Source organism: Triplophysa rosa, linkage group LG15 (assembly GCF_024868665.1).
Source record: "Triplophysa rosa linkage group LG15, Trosa_1v2, whole genome shotgun sequence".
Taxonomy (NCBI): domain Eukaryota; kingdom Metazoa; phylum Chordata; class Actinopteri; order Cypriniformes; family Nemacheilidae; genus Triplophysa; species Triplophysa rosa.
In genome coordinates, this window is record NC_079904.1 from 697,856 (window position 1) to 716,747 (window position 18,892).

The 18,892-nt window shown below is 41.3% G+C and overlaps 3 protein-coding genes across 9 annotated transcripts; all 3 read right to left on the reverse strand.

Moving 5' to 3' along the window:
* Nucleotides 1-302: 302 nt before the first annotated feature.
* si:ch211-221n20.8 (fibulin-1) lies at nt 303-5,284 on the reverse strand. 3 transcript variants are annotated; one of them, XM_057352827.1, is made up of 12 exons: nt 4,771-5,284; nt 4,036-4,150; nt 3,087-3,207; nt 2,946-3,003; nt 2,761-2,859; nt 2,550-2,669; nt 1,885-2,025; nt 1,676-1,801; nt 1,139-1,261; nt 838-960; nt 629-751; nt 310-499 (listed from the first exon to the last, which is right to left on the reverse strand). In XM_057352827.1, exons 3-12 carry the CDS (start codon nt 3,204-3,206, stop codon nt 363-365), a joined length of 1,170 nt encoding a protein of 389 aa, XP_057208810.1. In that variant the 5' UTR covers nt 3,207; nt 4,036-4,150; nt 4,771-5,284; the 3' UTR covers nt 310-362. The 3 variants fall into 3 exon arrangements, with proteins under 3 accessions (XP_057208811.1, XP_057208810.1, XP_057208809.1); XM_057352826.1 differs by having other exon boundaries at nt 311-499; nt 4,047-4,150; XM_057352828.1 differs by lacking the exon at nt 1,885-2,025 and having other exon boundaries at nt 303-499; nt 4,047-4,150.
* Nucleotides 5,285-5,412: 128 nt separating this feature from the next.
* eef1db (eukaryotic translation elongation factor 1 delta b (guanine nucleotide exchange protein)) lies at nt 5,413-15,281 on the reverse strand. 5 transcript variants are annotated; one of them, XM_057352819.1, is made up of 10 exons: nt 15,176-15,254; nt 12,578-12,631; nt 11,253-12,058; nt 10,547-10,661; nt 10,312-10,383; nt 10,024-10,095; nt 9,617-9,701; nt 5,959-6,266; nt 5,666-5,860; nt 5,413-5,591 (listed from the first exon to the last, which is right to left on the reverse strand). In XM_057352819.1, exons 3-10 carry the CDS (start codon nt 12,053-12,055, stop codon nt 5,553-5,555), a joined length of 1,689 nt encoding a protein of 562 aa, XP_057208802.1. In that variant the 5' UTR covers nt 12,056-12,058; nt 12,578-12,631; nt 15,176-15,254; the 3' UTR covers nt 5,413-5,552. The 5 variants fall into 5 exon arrangements, with proteins under 5 accessions (XP_057208802.1, XP_057208805.1, XP_057208807.1 ...); XM_057352822.1 differs by lacking the exon at nt 10,024-10,095 and having other exon boundaries at nt 15,176-15,253; XM_057352824.1 differs by lacking the exon at nt 11,253-12,058 and having other exon boundaries at nt 15,176-15,251.
* A 785-nt stretch (nt 15,282-16,066) lies between these two features.
* On the reverse strand, nt 16,067-18,582 carry pycr3 (pyrroline-5-carboxylate reductase 3). Its single transcript, XM_057353042.1, has 7 exons — nt 18,463-18,582; nt 18,296-18,386; nt 17,833-17,897; nt 17,554-17,733; nt 17,208-17,420; nt 16,888-16,980; nt 16,067-16,811 (listed from the first exon to the last, which is right to left on the reverse strand). Exons 1-7 carry the CDS (start codon nt 18,508-18,510, stop codon nt 16,629-16,631), a joined length of 873 nt encoding a protein of 290 aa, XP_057209025.1. The 5' UTR covers nt 18,511-18,582; the 3' UTR covers nt 16,067-16,628.
* Between the last annotated feature and the right edge of the window lie 310 nt (nt 18,583-18,892).

The window sequence follows — 18,892 nt, forward strand, 5'->3', positions numbered from 1 at the left end:
ACGCACGCACACACACAACGACACACACACAACACCGCACCACACACATCGACACACGCACACACACCTCACACAGCACCACGCACGCACACACACCTGCACACACACACACGCACACACCACGCACACCACACACCACAACACACACGCACACAACACACCTGCACACACACACACGCACACGCACACGCACACACACACGCACGCACGCGCACGCGCACGCACGCACGCACGCACGCACACACACACGCACACACACGCACACACACACGCACACACACACGCACACACACACACACGCACACACACACGCAACAGTGAATTCCCACTGTGACACAAACACTGATTGTTTAATGTCAATGTCACACACACTGACCCACACAACTGTGTCCATCTATGTGCAGCTGGTATCCGTGGCGACAGGAGCACAGGAATGATCCACGCGTGTTCGTACAGAACTGTTCACATGTGTCATTACTGACCGCACACTCGTCCACGTCTGTGAAAAGTGAAAGATTCTCAAGGTGACGTTAAAGGTCAACCATTAAATCATTGTTGAGTCCTGACATGCATACTCACGTGTGAGTGTGTGTGTGAGGTCAGTAGTGTATTTGACATGCTTGTTTACCTGTACAGTTGTGTAGGTCACGTGTAAGCGTGTATCCTGTAGAACAATGGCAGCTGTGTGTTCCCGGCTCATTTGTGCAGTTGTGTTCACAGAGTCCATTATCCTGAGCACACTCGTCTACATCTAAACACACACAAACACGACATTATCCTCGTATACATGTGAACACAAAATAAACACACATCATGTAATGTCATTGTGTTTCTGACCATAGCAGGCGTGTCCGTCTCCGCTGTATCCCTGATGACACTGACAGAAATATGAGCCGATGATATTCCCACAGCGAGCGTTGACATCACAGCCATGATCTCCAGACAAACACTCGTTTATATCTGCACACACACACACACACACACGCGCGCGCACGCACACACGCGCGCGCACACACACACACACACACACACACACACACACACACACACACACAGAAAAAAGAATGATCAATAATTACACTTTGTTCACGGAGTGAACAGCATCATGTAAAGGCATGTGGCACACGTGTTCGCTCACCTGAGCAGTGGGTGCCGTTTCCACGGTAACCTCGCTTACACACACACCTGTAACTTCCCAGCGTGTTCTCGCATTCCCCTCCACCGACACACACGTTCTGCTGCTCGACGCACTCATCAACATCTGCGAAACACAACGCAGTCAAAAACACTTTGGATCAAGTCTTTGGATTTGCTAACGTTAACAAATCGAAAACATCTATGAAAAGTCGAAACACACAAAAGCTCCAAAAAAATCAACAACATTTTAATAGACTTTCATAAAAAGTCTGTTGAAGAGCCTGTGTGCTCGAAACGTTACAAACGTTTTTGAGGAGCTTTGGTGTGCCGACTTTATATATTTTCTCCAATATGATTTGTTTTAGTCGAGGACACATTTCAAGTTGGTGTGCGTGCTTTTGTGGTATTATGCGAATGTCAACAAATACGACCTTGTACGTGTTTTTTAGTTTTCCTTCAAAGATTACCGATTTGTTTTTTCACGATGACATTATTTGTCAGCGGACGTTCAGCTCATAAAGCACACGCGTGAGTTTACCTGCACAAGTGGCTTCTACCTCTCTGAATCCGTGTTGACATGAACACTTGTATGATCCTTCTGTATTCACACACACGTTCCCGAGTTCTCGCCGACAGTTCTCCTCGAAATTACACTCATCCACGTCTGGAGAGACAGAGAAGACAGATTTAACCTCCATTTTACATTCAAACAATAACTAAACACACGCACACTAACACCAAACAGACCGACGCAGTTGTGCCCGTCCAGCGCCAGCACGTATCCGAGCGGACAGGAACAGATGAAAGATCCGGGTGTGTTTGTGCACTCTGCCCTGCGTCCACACGCCCGGAGGCCCGTTACTGCTGCTAACACACACTCATCTATGTCTACACAAACAACGCACAATGACCAACAATGACAATGATGCAGCACAGTGTCACACACTCACGAGTTCGCCTTGCAAATAATAACTACAGATGGGGGACGGATATTATGCGTATTTGGCATGCTGTCCCAGGGAGAGGGCTCCGAGCTCAGTGGTTCCTCTGAACTCGGAGCACCCGACCCTTGTCCGGTGTGTGCCTGGACTCAGGTCGTTCCCCCCGTTATGCTGCGGTAAAATAGGCTGATGGTGAGGAGTTGGGATGCTGCGAATATGTAGATAGAATGAGGGTAAGTCTATTTGTTGGGGTTTTTTCTCCAGGGCTAAAAGATGATTGGTGAGATTGGTTATAGGAAGCCAGCCGGGTTAGTTATCTGATTGGTGAGATTGGTTATAGGAAGCCAGCCGGGTTAGTTATCTGATTGGTGAGATTGGTTATAGGAAGCCAGCCGGGTTAGTTATCTGCACGTGCTCCTCCCGAACTTTGTTAATAAAACATCATCTTGTGCGTGATTCACGTCTGCAGACCTTGACATCCCTTCAGACCCATCAGGTAACCACGGAGACAACTGCACAGGAAGGATCCGGGTGTGTTCGTGCAGTCGGCATGGTAACCACAAGGGTCACCCTGCTGACATTCATCAATATCTAAAGACGTTTTCCCAACAAAACACAACACAAGCTTTTAGTTTTCAGCCAAAACATATTTAAACGTATAACTGTGTGTGTGTGTTTTTACCTTTACACTCGTCTGTCTCGTCCTGACTGTGACCTGCTGCACAAGAGCAATTCTGACCATCTGATTGAACCTGGTTACCATGGCAACCAGCAACCAATCCTGAGATAGGGCGAATGATTGGTGAGGTCAGAGAGAGATAAAGCGAGATAATATTGTAAAATATTGTGTGTGTGTGTGTTTGTGACCTGGGGACGGAGACTTCTGTGACGTCTGACTGAAGTTGCTAATGGTTGTAATTTCATTCTGTACATAAACACACAATATAAAAACGTTCAAGGGTGACCGACATCTTCCGTTTTAAATGCTGAGACACTTCTGACACCGACCTGATCCATCATGTTGTGTGTGTCGGTGTGTTTCAGAGCTTCATGTTGTTCTGGTTCTGTATTGAGAACGTCGGTCGCAAACAGCATCACGAACAACAACAGAGCCTGTGTGACTGACATACTACACACACACACGCACACACACACACACAAAAGAGGGAAAAAACGTTCACTCACAAAATCTTGATGTGTGTGAATCTCATACTTGTCCAGAAAACATTCAAGTCATATCTTTAACCCCAAAATCTGAAGACAAAATTAAGATAATACAACATTTAAAAGTTTAGACATTTAAGCAAACACATTCAGGCATTATGGGTAAAACTGTAAGCTTGTATTATTGATAAGGTTTTTTTTACTTTTTGATGAGGATGAAATGACCCGGACAAGTGTTCATGACATTCTCTTGTATAATGGTCGTGCACCCTATAAAGTGTGCACTTGAAAGAAAAGTTCAAACAAAGCCTTTTACTGCAGGTTTGGGGGTTGAGCGGTTCTTATTCAAGTCCAGACATGAAACAGACACTTCTGTAACCACACACACATTACATACATACATACATACATAGATGTATCTGTATGAGGGAATTACATAATGTCACAAAATAAATGTATCTTTATCAAACACCGACACAAACACTACACACTTGTGTTTGTGAACCGTGCAAACAATTAATAACACCAAGAAAAACACAGAAACGGGGACAAAAACTAACTCGCATATACATTCTGACATATACACGAAGAAATTAAAAACGTTTAAAGATCGCAATGCACTTCAGAGCTGAAGTAAATAAGAATAACTCTTCATACTTTTCTGAAATGAATCGCCAAGCATAAACGAAGGAGAAAATATTTTTGTGACAAAAAACACTAAAGTATAACAAAACATTAAGAAACATTGAAGGATGGCTAAGTTTATCACACTTTTATAAAAGATTTCACTCACAAAACACACACCTGGAGATAACGGCGAGCTCGCGCTGCACCAAAACTCGTTCGCGACGAACAGCTGCGCGTGGACGTGAAGAGAATCTTTACTGATTCACGACTCCTGAGTCAATCTTGGTGTTCAGAAATACAGAAACGTTCAGCGATCCACATATTATCAGAGTCAATAAAAATCCCAAACATTGACATAAAACATTCATTTCCATTGTATTTTCTATTTTTCTTGTTTTCATCATTTCTTTCATTCTATGCTCTATTTCCTTTTTATCTTTAGGGCTAAACGTATTTTCTGTAACACGACTTTGCAACGAGGCAAAATTATGAAAAACGTTCAGAAATTTGGATTGAACACAAAACGTTATAGTCTAAAGGAAAAGGTTAAAGCTTTAAAAACCTAGATTTGACTACAAAATCAAACACCAACACTTGATTTTAACACCGGATTTTATTTTAAGCAGGTTTGTATTGTTTCTCTGTTGCGCCGCATTCAACAAATGACTCAAATGAACAAGACGAATCAAAAGAGTCGTTCATTTGACTGATTCGAAAGAGTCGAATGAAGACAGGCAGACCCCCAGAGTAAAACAGGGGGGCTGTGCTGTAACGTAACCCTTTCCTTTCCATGCACAAGACAAGACAATGAAGTTGTTATTTCAATGTTATCTGAAATCTGACTCCTGACTCAAAACCAGTCTTATGGGTCAATTCTTCGAAATTGAGATTTTTAAATCACCTGAATAAACAAGCTTTCCATTGATGTGGTTTGTTATGATAGGACAATATCTGGCGGAGATACAACAGTTTAAACCTCTGGAATCTGAGGGTGCAAAAAAAAGAATATTGAGAAAATCACCTTTGAAGTTGTTAATCAGAGGCACTGTAGCAGGCCATATATATTTTGATATATTTACGGTAGGAAATTTACAAAATATCTTCATGGAACATGATCTTTACTTCATATCCTAGTGATTTTTGGCATACAAGAAAAATCGATCATTTTTACCCATACAATGTATTATTGGCTTTTACTAAAAAATGTTCCCGTGCGACTTAACACTGGTTTTGTGATCCATCACAAATATGCTTTTATAAGCCACAGCAGTCAATTCAATCTTTTATTTTTAAAACACAATGTACACTGATCTCTACTGACCTCAGAATATCTGATATCCCAAAAAAGAAAGAAAAACATAATGAATTCAGCTTTATATGGGTTAAACCTCAAAAGAAGATATGTGCTCTTAGGCTCTTCATTTATTCTGAGACAACACAAACATATGACAGTCAAATAAATGTGACTGGGAGCATTCAAACACGCAAACTACACGTCATTGTTGATGTCCGACAGTTACGTCTCAAGAGTACACAGACGCCGTTTGTCATTCTGTTCACAGATATTTATTGATGTGTGCTCAATGTCAATTACATAAACACACAACACAAGACAAATAACACAAATCCAAAGCTTTTAAATGAACCGCAGCAGTAGTGTGTGATGGTCCTCGTGTGTGTTTGTTAGATCTTGTTGAAAGCCGCGACGTCCACGCTCTGAACCTGTCACGAGAAACACACAAACACGTCAGCTTCAAATATTAGAAATCAAACTCATGAGTGGAAACGTGACTCACGTAGTCCTCAAACTTGGTGATCTCCTCCTCTAGGAAGTCTGTGCCGACTTTGTCGTCCTCCACCACGCAGTTGATCTGCAGCTTCTTGATGCCGTAACCGACAGGAACGAGTTTAGACGCCCCCCACAGCAGCCCGTCCACCTGCACCGATCGCACGCACTCCTCCAGCTTTGACATCTCGGTCTCATCGTCCCACTGGCCATGAAAAACAACATTCAAATAAATTACTTTATTACTACAATAAGACCACACTATTGAAAATGAAATGTGCTTTGATTAATAAAGGTACGTACAGGTTTGACGTCCAACAGGATAGAGGATTTGGCGATGAGAGCGGGTTTTTTGGCTTTTTTGGCCGCGTACTCCTGCAGCCGCTGTTCTTTCAGCCTCTCGGCCTCGTCATCAACCTCTTCATCACTGCCGAACAGATCAATGTCATCCTCATCGTCCTCGTTCACCAGAGCAGAGGCGGCTTTCTGAGGAGCTGGAGTGGATTTATGGACCGCAGCGGTTCCGTTAACGGCGGGTGTCGTGGTTCTCTTCTCCAGCGCTGACACGCGGCCCTCCATTTGACTGAGAGCAGAACGCAGATCGTCCACCACTGACGCAAAGAGAACAATAACAACCTTCACATGACCTGATGGAAACGTCACTGCTCACGATAAAATGAAGGTTGCAAACTCACGTCATATGCATGTATAACACAATGGGTAACAGGGTTGAACAAACTCTCATTTGCGCAACAGCAGCTGGTTCAGGATCGAATGTTGAGTAATGTTAGGAAATAATATGCACAAGAGAACCTTGACTTTCTTTTGACATGGCTGATGATCATAACGCCATAAAGACACTCGGCATTAATGTACAGTAGCCCATTACGTACGATGTAACGATTCACCGTGAGCCAGTTGAAAATCGATTATAATATGGGAGGCCGGTTGAGATGTTGTTTGAATCGCAAAACATGCTTTGAACAGCAGGGGCCGCTGTGTTTACTGCAAACTTGGATATGCTGATATTTCTAAAATGTAAAAAAACCCACAAAGTCTTAGTTTGTTAAGAGACTTTTTTATTATTCGTTTTTTATTTAATTTGTAATTTGTTTTAAAGGGGTCATATGACACAGCTAAAACGAATATTATGGTTTGTTTTAGATGTAATGCAATGTGTATACGCAATTTAAAGGAACAATACGGGATTTTTAGGAGGATCTATTGACAGAAATGCAATATAATATACAAAACTATTTCTTCAGAGGTGTGTAAAGACCTTACGTAATGAACCATTATATGTTTGTAATACCTTAGAATAAGCTGTTTATATCTACATACAGAGCGGGCCTACATACTGTACATTGAATTCGCCGCCATGTTTTGTACAGCAGCCCTAAACGGACAAACAACTCTACAACGCGTGTTTCCTCTTCCTCTCCGCTGCGGTATCGAGGTGAAACGGATCGTGGGAAGATCCGTATGGATCGTGCTCTCCGGTGCGGAACGCATGTGACCCGCGGATTAACTGTACGTTTATTCATCATTGAGTAAAACGCACTCTCTCTCGCTCTCCAGTTTCATCTCCAGCGCGCTCTCGCTCAAGTAATCCAGTACAATATTAAAGCGGTCCAGATAAACAATGAGGCTCAAAACTACTCCGTCACACAGCTAACATTATAACAACGACAACAACAACATATCTTTGTTCTAACAAACAGAAAAACCAATGTTACTCACATACTGATCTGAATCAAAGCATCCTCCTCGGGGGGGATTTTAAGATGATCTTTCTCCCCAACGTCTCTCTGCTGGAAAGTATCTTCATAGATATCTGTGAGTATCTCTGCTGAAAGCTTACTGGAAAGTTTTATTTTATGTAATAAATAAGACATCTCTCTTTCTACAGTCTTTCTAATGCCTGCATGACCTCTTCCCTGCGTCAACATGAGAAGACACGCTGTCGCAGCCGACGGCATCTTTTTGTACTGTGGTGGCCACTTTCGTGGTTGGACTGAGAGATTCGTTGCAAATCTATAATACGACGCTAGTGGCCGCTGTAAATCAAAAACTGTGCCTCTAAGGTTGATAAACGCTGTATTTTCCACACACCGTGCATGTTTGTATCTCCTCTTTGCTCCGCCTCTCTGAAACACACGGATGTTTATCAAAGCTCATGGCTCTGAAAAGCGAGGTGTGCTGTGATTGGCTAGTTCACCAGTGCGTAGTGATTGGTGGAATACTGCAAGCGTGTGAGGGAAATGTGACGCCTCTGACCATATTTGGAACATCAGGTTCCTCTTCAATTGTACTGACAGGTACGCCCACCTTACTTGCGTTTACATTTGGGCGGTCTTAGTCAAATCAGACCACCACCTGACGTAGATTTGTGGGGGTGTGGCTACACGAGGTGTTTCAGGCAGGTCTGGGTGAGCATTCGCTTTTACATAGAATGACTCTTTTGTTCCCACACTTTCATTTCTGCAATTTTACACGTCTAAGGGTGCGTTTATATTTGGCATTAACATGCGACCTGTATCTGGATGTTGTCCACATACACATTGAAAAGACAAGTGTAAACGCGCTTCTGATCGGAATGTCATCCGATCAGCGTGTCCAGATCAAGAGGTAGTCGAGGACGCATTGTGATCGGATCTCAGTGTAATGTAAACGCAATCCAGACAGTTTATCTACATTTACCGGCACAACTTCACAGAAAACCCCGCCCGCTGTCATTAATCTCTCGTCTGTCCGAAGCCTGTCAGACTGCGGAGCAGATGACAAATACAGCGGAAAGTTTACTCTTGCTCAGTCGTTCATTTTCCCACTAATTGATCGTGGATACTTTATTACAGTGTATCATTATTTGCAACCTACAGAGGGTGTATATGTCAAATCACACGAGATGTTTTCTTGACCACTTCAGCTTTATCATCACATAGGCTATCTGTGACTGCCACGAACGGGTTTTACTCGCACACACAGCGCCACTGGTGTTTTTAAACGCATCATTTGTTTATTTTCATGTCACAGACACGAATAGCAACACTATACCAGCTTGTTTCCAACATAGGCTACTAGGGATGTAAGGATTCACCGTGAGCCGGTTGAAAATCAGTTATAATGAGTGACTTTTCAAATCGGTTGAGGTGTGAACTGAATCGCAATACATTTTTTGAACAGCAGGGGCCGCTATTTTAACTGCAAATCTAAACGTGGACATGCTGATATTTCTAAAATGCAAAAAAATCCAAGAAAAGCTCAGATAGTATTAGTTTGTTTATATTAAAGAGACTTTTTCTATTATTAATTTGTTAGAAAATTGCAGTTTAGTTTTGTTATTTGAAATAAAACATTATTTAATTATACAAAGAAACGTGAAGCATTTAAGAAATAATGCAAGGGAAGTTGTTCATTTCTAATTTGTTTCAACTCATTTTGTAAAAATAAATCGTGAGAAAATCGTGAATAAATCGCATCGTGCGATCAGAATCGTGACTCGCATCGCATCGTGAGCTGAGTGAATCGTTACATCCCTATAGGCTACTTATATGCCAAATATAAACGCACCCTAATACATGCATGGGCAACACACCAAAGACACAGAAACACACAGATTCGCGCCATATGACCTCTTTAAAATTGCATTTTAGTTATTTGTAATTTTCAAAAAAATAAAGCGTGAATAAATCATATCGTGAATCACATCGCAAGCTGAGTGAATCGTTACATCCCTACTATTACTACTTTCATTACGGTTACAAAAGTAATTTCTCAAATATATTACATTCACATTGATGCATTTGGCCGACGTCTTTATCCAAAGTGACTTACATAGCATTATACTATACATTTGTATCTGAGTATGTGCAATCCCTGGGATCCAACCTATGACCTTGGCGTTGCTAGCGCCACGCTCTAACCACTGAGCTACAGGAAAGCTGTTATTAAACACACAAACCTTTGTGAAGACTCTGGTTCTCCAGTTCCAGACTCTTCAAGCGTGCTGTGAGTTCTCCATAATCGCCAGCGCTGGGACCTCCGCTCTAAACACACAAACACGCAAGGTCAAACTTCCCATCAGCCCTCGCTCTGCTACACTCCAAAACTACCACAAACAGACCAAATAACACAAACTACTAGTCAACACTCTTCGGACAACATTACAGAAAACACAACACACTCTGAGAACATGTAAAGACTAAAAAAGAACATCTGGACAAATTCTATCGGCTTATTGATTGGTTATCACAGAACTGGCCGATAAGACAGGAAGTAGAAGAGAAGCGTCCACACTATTCTGCATGCATACTAAACACTGTAGCATGCACACATGACACCAGCTGTGAAATGAGCAAACACACTTACAGGAGAGAAGCTGTGGGAGGGGTTTGATATTTTATGGGAGGAGCCTCTATTTGGCTGCAAGGTGGTCTTCAGCTGAAGGAGAGATTTTTTTTAGGAAAAAGCAGATGAAGGTCGAGAAACAGCGAGGAAGAGAAAGCAGACGACATGCAGACTGTGGCTTTGAATGGACACCTAGTGAGCTAGGCACTAGGCAGCATTTAAGTGCATCACAGGTGCGCTCCCTTTAAAACAGCAAAACATCTCTATTGAACGTTGAGTGCATTGTGCGGGCAGTAGACGACAACTTACCCCTGCCAGAGATTTCTGGATGTTCTCTCGTGCCCTAGCGATGTCCTGAAGAATCGTGTTAGCTCCAATGTCCTGAGACACGACGCAGAGAAAGACCATTTAGATTAGTCGAGCATATTGCATTGTGGGATTTCACACTGTTTGTGTGCTGCATATTTTGTTAAATATAGTAAATGACCAGCATACAGAATGACAGTAAAATGGTGAAACGTAACTACAAACACGCCTGTTTTACCTGTTTGGGTTGCGTGGGTCCATTGACCCTTTCGTAAAACTGACGCTCGGCCTCATCGTAACGCGGCTTATCGAACCAAATCCTCTCCTGTGCAAAACAGTCCGACACAGACATTCTGCAAAAACACACAATCTTCTGTAACACAAACTCAAAGCTTCTGACACACTCAAACGTGTGTCTGATTCCTATAAACAATCGTTTACAACCGGTATGAAACATCATGATTGAAATTCGACATTCTTGAAGAGCATGAGAAGATGTTTGAGTGTAAAGGGCTGCAGAACAGTGTTAAGCCGATCGTTACCGTGAATTTACCCTACTTAAAAAACAACAGTTTCTGGCACGCGACTGAGAAACGAAACGAACGTGATGCTGTCTAACACTGATGTGCAGCCATGACATCAACACAACAAAATGACAAGAACAAACAAAACAAGCAAATCAGGAGAACAAAATACATACAGTACAATGAATTCAAACAAACAAAAATGAAAGATTTCAAAGATTAAAAAACAATGAATAAAACAACACATGAGATGAACCGAACTGAATAAGAGTCGAATTTGATGGGTGACCATGTGTGAGAAAACAGCAGACGTCTGTTATGGTGTCACACGCAAACCGGCATGAAGTCAAACACACGTAAGGTTACAAAACAAACTAAAGGTGTGTAGGGAAAGTGTGTGGGGTTTTTCTCGAGTCATACTTCTTGCGAGACTGGCTAGAATCGTTTCTAGACATTTTGACAGTTCGGGCCGCAGCTCCATCGTAGAACCTAGTCTCCGCCTCCGCATAGCAACCGCGATCTAGCCACACCCTTTCACTGTCCGCATGCAGGAAATTATATTGAGCTCCTCCGTTAATGGTGGTGACGTCATCGCAATTCTGCTGGTTGCAAACAGCGGACTTCGCCTTCTTGGCGCCGGCACCGTTTCGCCGTTTGGAGTTGGACCGCTTGTTGTTGTTTTCCGGCTTCGGGACGTTAGAAGCATACAAGTTCTGGTAATAAGACGTCTCGGCGTTGTCATAAAGCGGCTTCTGTAGCCACACCCCCACGAGGGACGACGAGGGACCATTGATTGGTCTTGAAGCGGGTGTGGGAGGTGTCGGCGTTTGTGATTGGTAGCCCTCGTCGCACGGAGGCTGGGAAGGGTGCAGCTGAAGAGATCTCGGAGCGATCGGTTGATCCGGAGAGCGTTCTGCAAAACGACTCTCGGCGTGGTCAAAGCTGGCTTTATTGACCCAAACGGCCTCTTGGTCTCCATGGTGACAGGCTTCTTGGTTTTGGGGGGACGAGCTCGCGGGAGCCATGCTGCCGTTTTGACGCTCCAGCAGTCGAATGTGGTACAAGCTTTCAGCTCGCTCGAAGGCGGCGCGGTCGAACCACACGGCGGCACATTCTGACTGTAGACCCTGCAGGGCTGCTTTGGACAAACAGCCGGCACCCGACTGGCCTTCGCTGGAATTGGACCGATTCGAAGCAGAATTCCGGGAGCCTCTTTGACGCATTTTCTTGTAAAGGAGGGTAAATAAACAGAGAAGACAAGAAGAGCAACAGGGAACTAGAGAATTAATAACACGCATGTTGGTTATTACATTAAAGGTGAGGTGTGTCATTTTTCAACTTCAGATAAGTATTTTCAAGTCAACACAATCAACTTCAAATCATTCTTGTGGTGTCAGATCATGTGCACAAGACACCAAACAGATACAATTTTGTTGACAAAATTGTTAACAATTCTGTACGACGCTACATGCGGCCCAAAACCGACACTCGTCACCTTTAAAAGACAGCAAGACGCCACATGAACACATTCACACAAAAACAATGAATGGTTGCATTATAATCGTTCAAACGTGAAATGCACCACGCATTACCATGACCAATGAACATCTACATCTAAAAAAAAGAACAGAAATATAAGTACCATGTATGATACAACAAAGAACGGATGAAACGCAAACACACACAAATCTAAAACGAGGCAACCACACAGACACATTCAGCATGCATGATAAGCTGTAACTCACCTTCAGTAGCAAACAGAAAATCTACTAAATAAACTGTGTGTAGTTTAACTCGTTCTTCTCATCCAGTCAAAGGCGAGCAGGAAACCAGAACGTGCAATTAGAAAACGTGAATACTGCTGGGGTTATAAGCATTAATACTGAAAGAGCGCTCAAAAGAAAAGCACACGGTCAGTTAATATCCAGATGTGCTGCCATAGTAAAATAACAGAATCAGATGGTAATGGCAAGGCACTTTTTTGTATACCATGGTACTGAAAATGATAAAAGCACCATTGTATTTCCATCATATTGACATCAAGGAACACAGTGATATTTATATAGCACATGTCCAAGAACAACATGAAAATCTTAAAACACACACATACAATGTCTGGCGTTTTATTTGACTAATCTCGCCATGAAATTAGCCTTTCAATAATTAAAGCATATATGTATGATATATATAAACAATTCATTTAGTATCAAATTCAAAATTACAAATCTTCGTCTACATCAAGCTTGCAAATATGATGGGAAACTGTGATATATGGAAATAATTTGACATTGTCATCATCTAAAGTCCTCATGAACCGGAGATTGTCATCGTTTTTACTTCCGTATTCTGACACATTTCCGAGTGAAACGGTGTCATGACAAATCGAGTCTCCCCTCGAAAACGGTCCCCTTTAGGACCCCGCGTGATTCTGTTGCCTAAAAGACCTTCTATTGGGTATTCTATTTAGCGCCGGATTGCAATTCTTACAAAATGACATTACGATTTATGTCGCTAGTACTTTGTTAAAATTAATAGTACATAGATGAGGCAATGGGTAATGAAATCAAACAAATCTAGTACTCATGGTTTAAGTTATTTACTATAATAAAACCACGGTAATTTTAAAATATCAAAAGTGATGTTTTTTTCAAGCTTATATGCTCATATGTTTTTCGTAAACTTAAATTTTAACATGTCATTTTAATGCTTTTATTTTACCCAGCGTATTTAGCTCGCTAGAAGCTAACGCAGCTTCGGTTAGCCATACAACAACATATCGAGATAACAGAAGTGGGGGCATAATTATAACCCACAAAACCATAATTATGGTATATAAAAACATATCCTAACATACCAAATTCAACCAAATTCATCATAATAAAAATCCTACTTAACCTAAACAAATAAGACTCACATTTTTTGGCCTATCGAGGGTGGCATTTTGAGAGCAAAATAAAGTGACCAGATCTCTGGTGAATTTTGTTCTCTACTAAACTATTTTGTGCTCTAGTAGTAATTTAATTATTAGTTTCATAGGTATTAATGGTGATGATATGGCACATCCACAACACATAATAATGAGATCACAGTTGGTCAAAGCAGCTTAGCATAAACCAGCCCTCAAAAAAGCAAAAGTGATCACGTTTTTGAGCTCGTTTTTATTTAATAATGATTAGTGGATGCGGGTTTATTTTCTATTTTTAAACTCCTACTGGCAAATTTTGCACTACAAACTGTGAAACGAAAACAATATAAATTCCTATTAAAGCTACAAAGGTTACGGAGTCAGCAGTGAGTGCTTCTCTTCTCTTTTCATTTGTTTGAGTCATATCAACCACACAGAGTAGCAGGAATATTAGGCTGCTGTCACTAATGTATTGACATCAGTTTTCTTTCTCAACCTTTTACGCTCACTTCAGACAAAAACGACCATGTTTATGACTTAACTCTGTCAGATGGGTGCAATAAACTGCGAAAAAGTTTGAAACCGATTTAGACGCTTTAGAAATCGATCCTTGACATCTCAATCGCATGAGCGCGCGTGTGTGACGCGCAGAAGTGGAAGCGGAGGTCTGATTAGATGATTTGCCGAAACAACACAAAGTTATCGATCTTTATGTCGCAGTCTCCAATTTGTATTTGTCATAATGGACTTAAAAGCTGCCCCCCGCTTCAGGCTTTATAAACTCACTGTCCATTCTGCCGAGTGCCGACTGTTCGCTCGCTAACGTCTCCACTCCGGCAACCAAGACCCGCCCCATTTTAATTCTGATTGGCTAGTAATGTTTGTTTGGTTGAGAGTGATAGCCGTGTTCCTCTCATACCATTGGTAGGCGAACTTATGAACTCGAACTGATATATATAAGCTTTTTAAATGTAATATTTTTAAATGTAAATCTTTTTTCCGCAGTCAAACGTCGCAAGCCGGAGATCCGGCACGGTGCCGGAAAACTTTAAGCCCTGTGATCGGCCTGATATTCTAGTATCGCGAGAGCGGTTCAAAAGCATCAGCAGGGGTTTGATCTCGCGATACTTCAATGTCACAAACCGCTTAGCATGAAGAGCGCCGCATGATGTGGTTAAAATAAAAATGCGTCATTACGCGTGATAATCTGCTGCACATCCGCACATGCTTGACTCAAACCACACAACTATCGAGTACTAATAGACCAAAGCACGTGTATTCGTATGCCACTGCCATGCGAGGTATATACATTCATTCATAGATAGCGGAACCGATTACTGGCTTCTGATGAAAATATCAAAACATCATTATTCCCCCGTATGCACCTCTACGGGCAGTTAATTAAGATAAAAGCTTGACATTTCAGACAGATACTCACTTTAAGCGCTTTTGTTGGTTTTGTATGAAACGCCGCTCCTCACCGCGAGCTCATGGAAACAGAAAGGGCGAGCATGTCTCGAGCGAACCATTCACGCGCACAGGCGGGAGGGTCCGTACATCAACACCGGTATAAAACTACACAGTGAACAGTAAAGGGGCTTAAAGGATTTTTATTACGACTTAATGGGCTGTACGTGTGTAAATATACACTAAGCGCACATATGCACTCAAGTGTATTTGTGTGTAATAAAACACATTTACAACGTGGTACATTCCACCGTCGTTTACTTGCTCTACGGAATACAGAATGACGTCATTAAATATTAATTTTGTGAAATGATCATCTTTTTTTTCTGGGCATAAACAATTTGTGTTGGTAGTTTTAAAATAGAAGCCAACACACTACCAGACACGCAGACCATTGTAGTCTTCATTAAAACCAATGCAATTCCCACTATAAGCAATACATTTATTATAATTTATGTGATTTTATGTTTTTTTTAAGTTTAGTGATTTTTTAGACATCTCAATCGAGCATATCCAATAAGGCATAGGTAAAAATGATTATCTATTTTGGCCTGATCAGTCTGTCGCATTTAGATGTGAAGGATAGACATGTATATAAATGACATGATTCAATTATCATCATCAACCTGAGAAAATTTTAGTTACACAGATGATCTGTGGAGGATAATAAACAACTTAAAAGAAACGTATTTTGCAATTTGAGGTCAATCATGTCAAGGCAAGTCCATTTAATTTGTGTAGCACTTTTACAACACATTGTTTCAAAGCAGCTTTACAGTAGATCACGTCAATCCTAACGTAACCATCCAAAAGATGCTGAGAAAGCAAAAGACCTTGAGAGAAACAGACTGAGCCCATCCTCCTCTAACATTACAACTAATGTATGGAAAACTTCCAACATTAGGGTTAATCATAGTATATGTATATTATATAAATACACCAAACAAAAGACAAAACAAACGCTTGCTATAAACATTTTTATTTTGATATAAACTAACTCTTTACCTATTGTGTTGAATATTTTCTTCAGCTATTATGAAGAATGCATCTGGTCCCATTCTAAACACTTTTGGTTTCAGAATTTCAATGGTTTGTCAAGAACCATAGTTCTAAAATAACAGAATATTAAACATGTAAAACTGTACAAAGTTGGTAACAGCCAAAATTGCTTTCTTGTGTCAATATTCACATTCTTCCATTAAGAGGTTGTGTATTCTAGCTGTCATAAAACACACTCACTCCTGAGCAATTCCACATGTTTGTATTTGAAAACATTTGAAGGCTTTGATGTTGGATGTCAAGCGAACATTTTACAGGCTCAGTAGATCAATCATTACAGTAGATTAAGTTTATTTGTAAAGAAAGAAGCTATAAATAAATCTTTTCTCTATAAAATATTCCCATCGCTCAACAATATTCCTGATCTATTTTTTCCCGAGTTCTCTTGCTCTTTCAGTAGCCGCCTCCACGGCTCCCATGACAGCCGCCCTCATGCCGCCCCTCTCCAGCGCATGGAGGCCGTGTATCGTAGTTCCTCCAGGTGTGCACACCTCACCTTTCAGCTGTGCAGGCATCTTCCCGGTATCACGCAGTAACACCCCAGCTCCCTACCAGCAGGATTCAGAGCTCATGGTTTTAATTCAAGTATTCTGGAACATATTGTAGATGCGCGTGTGAACCTACCAGTATCGTTTGTGCCGCAATACGTTGAGCCAAAGCGCCCGGCATGCCCATTTTAACAGCCCCTTCTGCCAGAGCTTCCGCAAACACATACACCTGCGAGACAGATCTCCGTTATCATCTTTCAATCAGTAACCAGTACGCTACATGACTTTCTCACCCGTTTTCACATTTTATATAGTTTATAAGATTATAATACTATACACTGCGTCATTTTCAGTGTACTTCACAGACTCCATTTAAACTTTGCTTTGTAGATAATCCCAACCATGGACGGGATTTGATTGTTTTAGCGAGTTTAAAAATAAAGTGTAAAAACTCACAAACGCAACACCACTGCCACTCAAGCCTGTGTGGGCGTCGATCCAGTGCTCAGGCCCCGCCTCCACCAATCCGCACGGGCTGAGGAGGTTCTTCAGTAGAGTCTCCTCCTTCTCTCCTGCGCATGAGCCAGAGGTGAGGATCAGCGCTCCTTCCATCAGCACACAGGGAAGATTTGGCATCATGCGAATCACGCGGGTTTTAGCGGGCAGCAGCTATCAAAACAACGAAAAAGAGAAGATGCACGAAACAAATGAAAGTGTGCACTTTGTGAAGATAACAGAATATCAATCAAACCCAAAAAGCATCGCAGAATCATTTACTGATGAATGGCACAAGAATCCTGACCTCCTCAAGTGTTGCTATAGTGACTCCGGCTGCCATGGAAACGATGATGTGTTGCTGGGTGACGCAGCGCGAGATTCCATACAGGACCCCTTGAATGAGGTGAGGTTTGATGGCAAGGAAAACCACGGCAGACCTCTCTACAACCTCTTCATTCACTTGAGTTATAGCAACACCTCTCTCCTGTTGAAATGACGTACCACAGTCAGCAGGTCAGTGCTCTCACGGTGTGAAATAAGACGTTTTTACACACACAGGCTAAAAAACATGTACAGGACACACCTGAAAGCGAGGAAGGTTATTCATAGACGGAGCACTAACAATAATATTAGTGGGTGAAACCTTCCCTACAGCAAAACACACAACAACGAGCACATGGTCAACAATACAAAGACTGACAGAATGTTCTATAATTGAAAAAAAAAACATTACTATGAAAATAATACAATTATACTCTATTCAAAATTCATTCTGCTGGTGTTCCCTTTTTCCACAATCAGATTTATTGCCTAATTACGTGCTTCCAGAACATCCAAAAGACACATTATACAATTATAGGCGTATGTACAGCAATATATATATTCTGTGAATATTCTCATTTACAGATGCTGCGCACATCATGATTATAGACATTCATGACATTTTCATTATATGTATGAAGGTAACAGTAATATTAACCTCGAGAGACGTGTTTTTGTTCCATAAAAATATATGTTTTGTTTTTAAAAAGACAAAGAGTCTGTACCTGATGTCAGGATGCCCTGAGCTATTCCAAACGCCATATTCCCCGCACCAATGAATCCGATCTTCATCTGAGATATCGCTTCAGTCTGATCCTGAACCCAAAATCAACCATAAACACATACATACAGACACTCCTGCACAGCATAATTGATCAAAACATCCTCTTACATCTTGAATCATCTGCGAATCATTGGTCTGATGAGGTAAATTCATCATTCGTGTAATGACAAACTCAAATGTTCAGTGGGTAAATGTTTCTACTAGTGCACATATGGAGCAGATGTTCTTCTGCTGTCACTCATATGTCACTACAGCACACATACTGACACCTGCCGGACCGGAGGAATGGCCAAGAAAAGAAAATATGAAATTTAACTAATAACATTGTTTTATTTATTGGTTTATTTAAAATAGGACAGTAAAAACATGACAGTAAAATATATATAAATGTTACTCTATGTCAATATATAATAATCATATATTATTGATAATATTTAACACTGTTTCTTGTCACTTTCAAGGTTTTACATGATTTATTCATGCACTGTAATAATGATTTAGTTACAATAACACATTAACAGTATTAAGTAACATTAAA

Coding starts and splice junctions, on each gene's coding strand:
- si:ch211-221n20.8 (XM_057352827.1), bottom strand. CDS start 3,206: ATGTCAGTCACACAGGCTCTGTTGTTGTTCGTGATGCTGTTTGCGACC. Junction 3,004..3,086: donor CACACAACATGATGGATCAG/GTCGGTGTCAGA, acceptor GTTTATGTACAG/AATGAAATTACAACCATTAG. Junction 1,262..1,675: donor GGTAGAAGCCACTTGTGCAG/GTAAACTCACGC, acceptor TGTGTTTCGCAG/ATGTTGATGAGTGCGTCGAG.
- eef1db (XM_057352819.1), bottom strand. CDS start 12,055: ATGCGTCAAAGAGGCTCCCGGAATTCTGCTTCGAATCGGTCCAATTCC. Junction 10,662..11,252: donor TCTAGCCAGTCTCGCAAGAA/GTATGACTCGAG, acceptor GTGTTTTTGCAG/AATGTCTGTGTCGGACTGTT. Junction 10,384..10,546: donor GACCCACGCAACCCAAACAG/GTAAAACAGGCG, acceptor GTCGTGTCTCAG/GACATTGGAGCTAACACGAT.
- pycr3 (XM_057353042.1), bottom strand. CDS start 18,510: ATGATGAATTTACCTCATCAGACCAATGATTCGCAGATGATTCAAGAT. Junction 17,421..17,553: donor CTATAGCAACACTTGAGGAG/GTCAGGATTCTT, acceptor TTGTTTTGATAG/CTGCTGCCCGCTAAAACCCG. Junction 16,981..17,207: donor GTGGCAGTGGTGTTGCGTTT/GTGAGTTTTTAC, acceptor TCTGTCTCGCAG/GTGTATGTGTTTGCGGAAGC.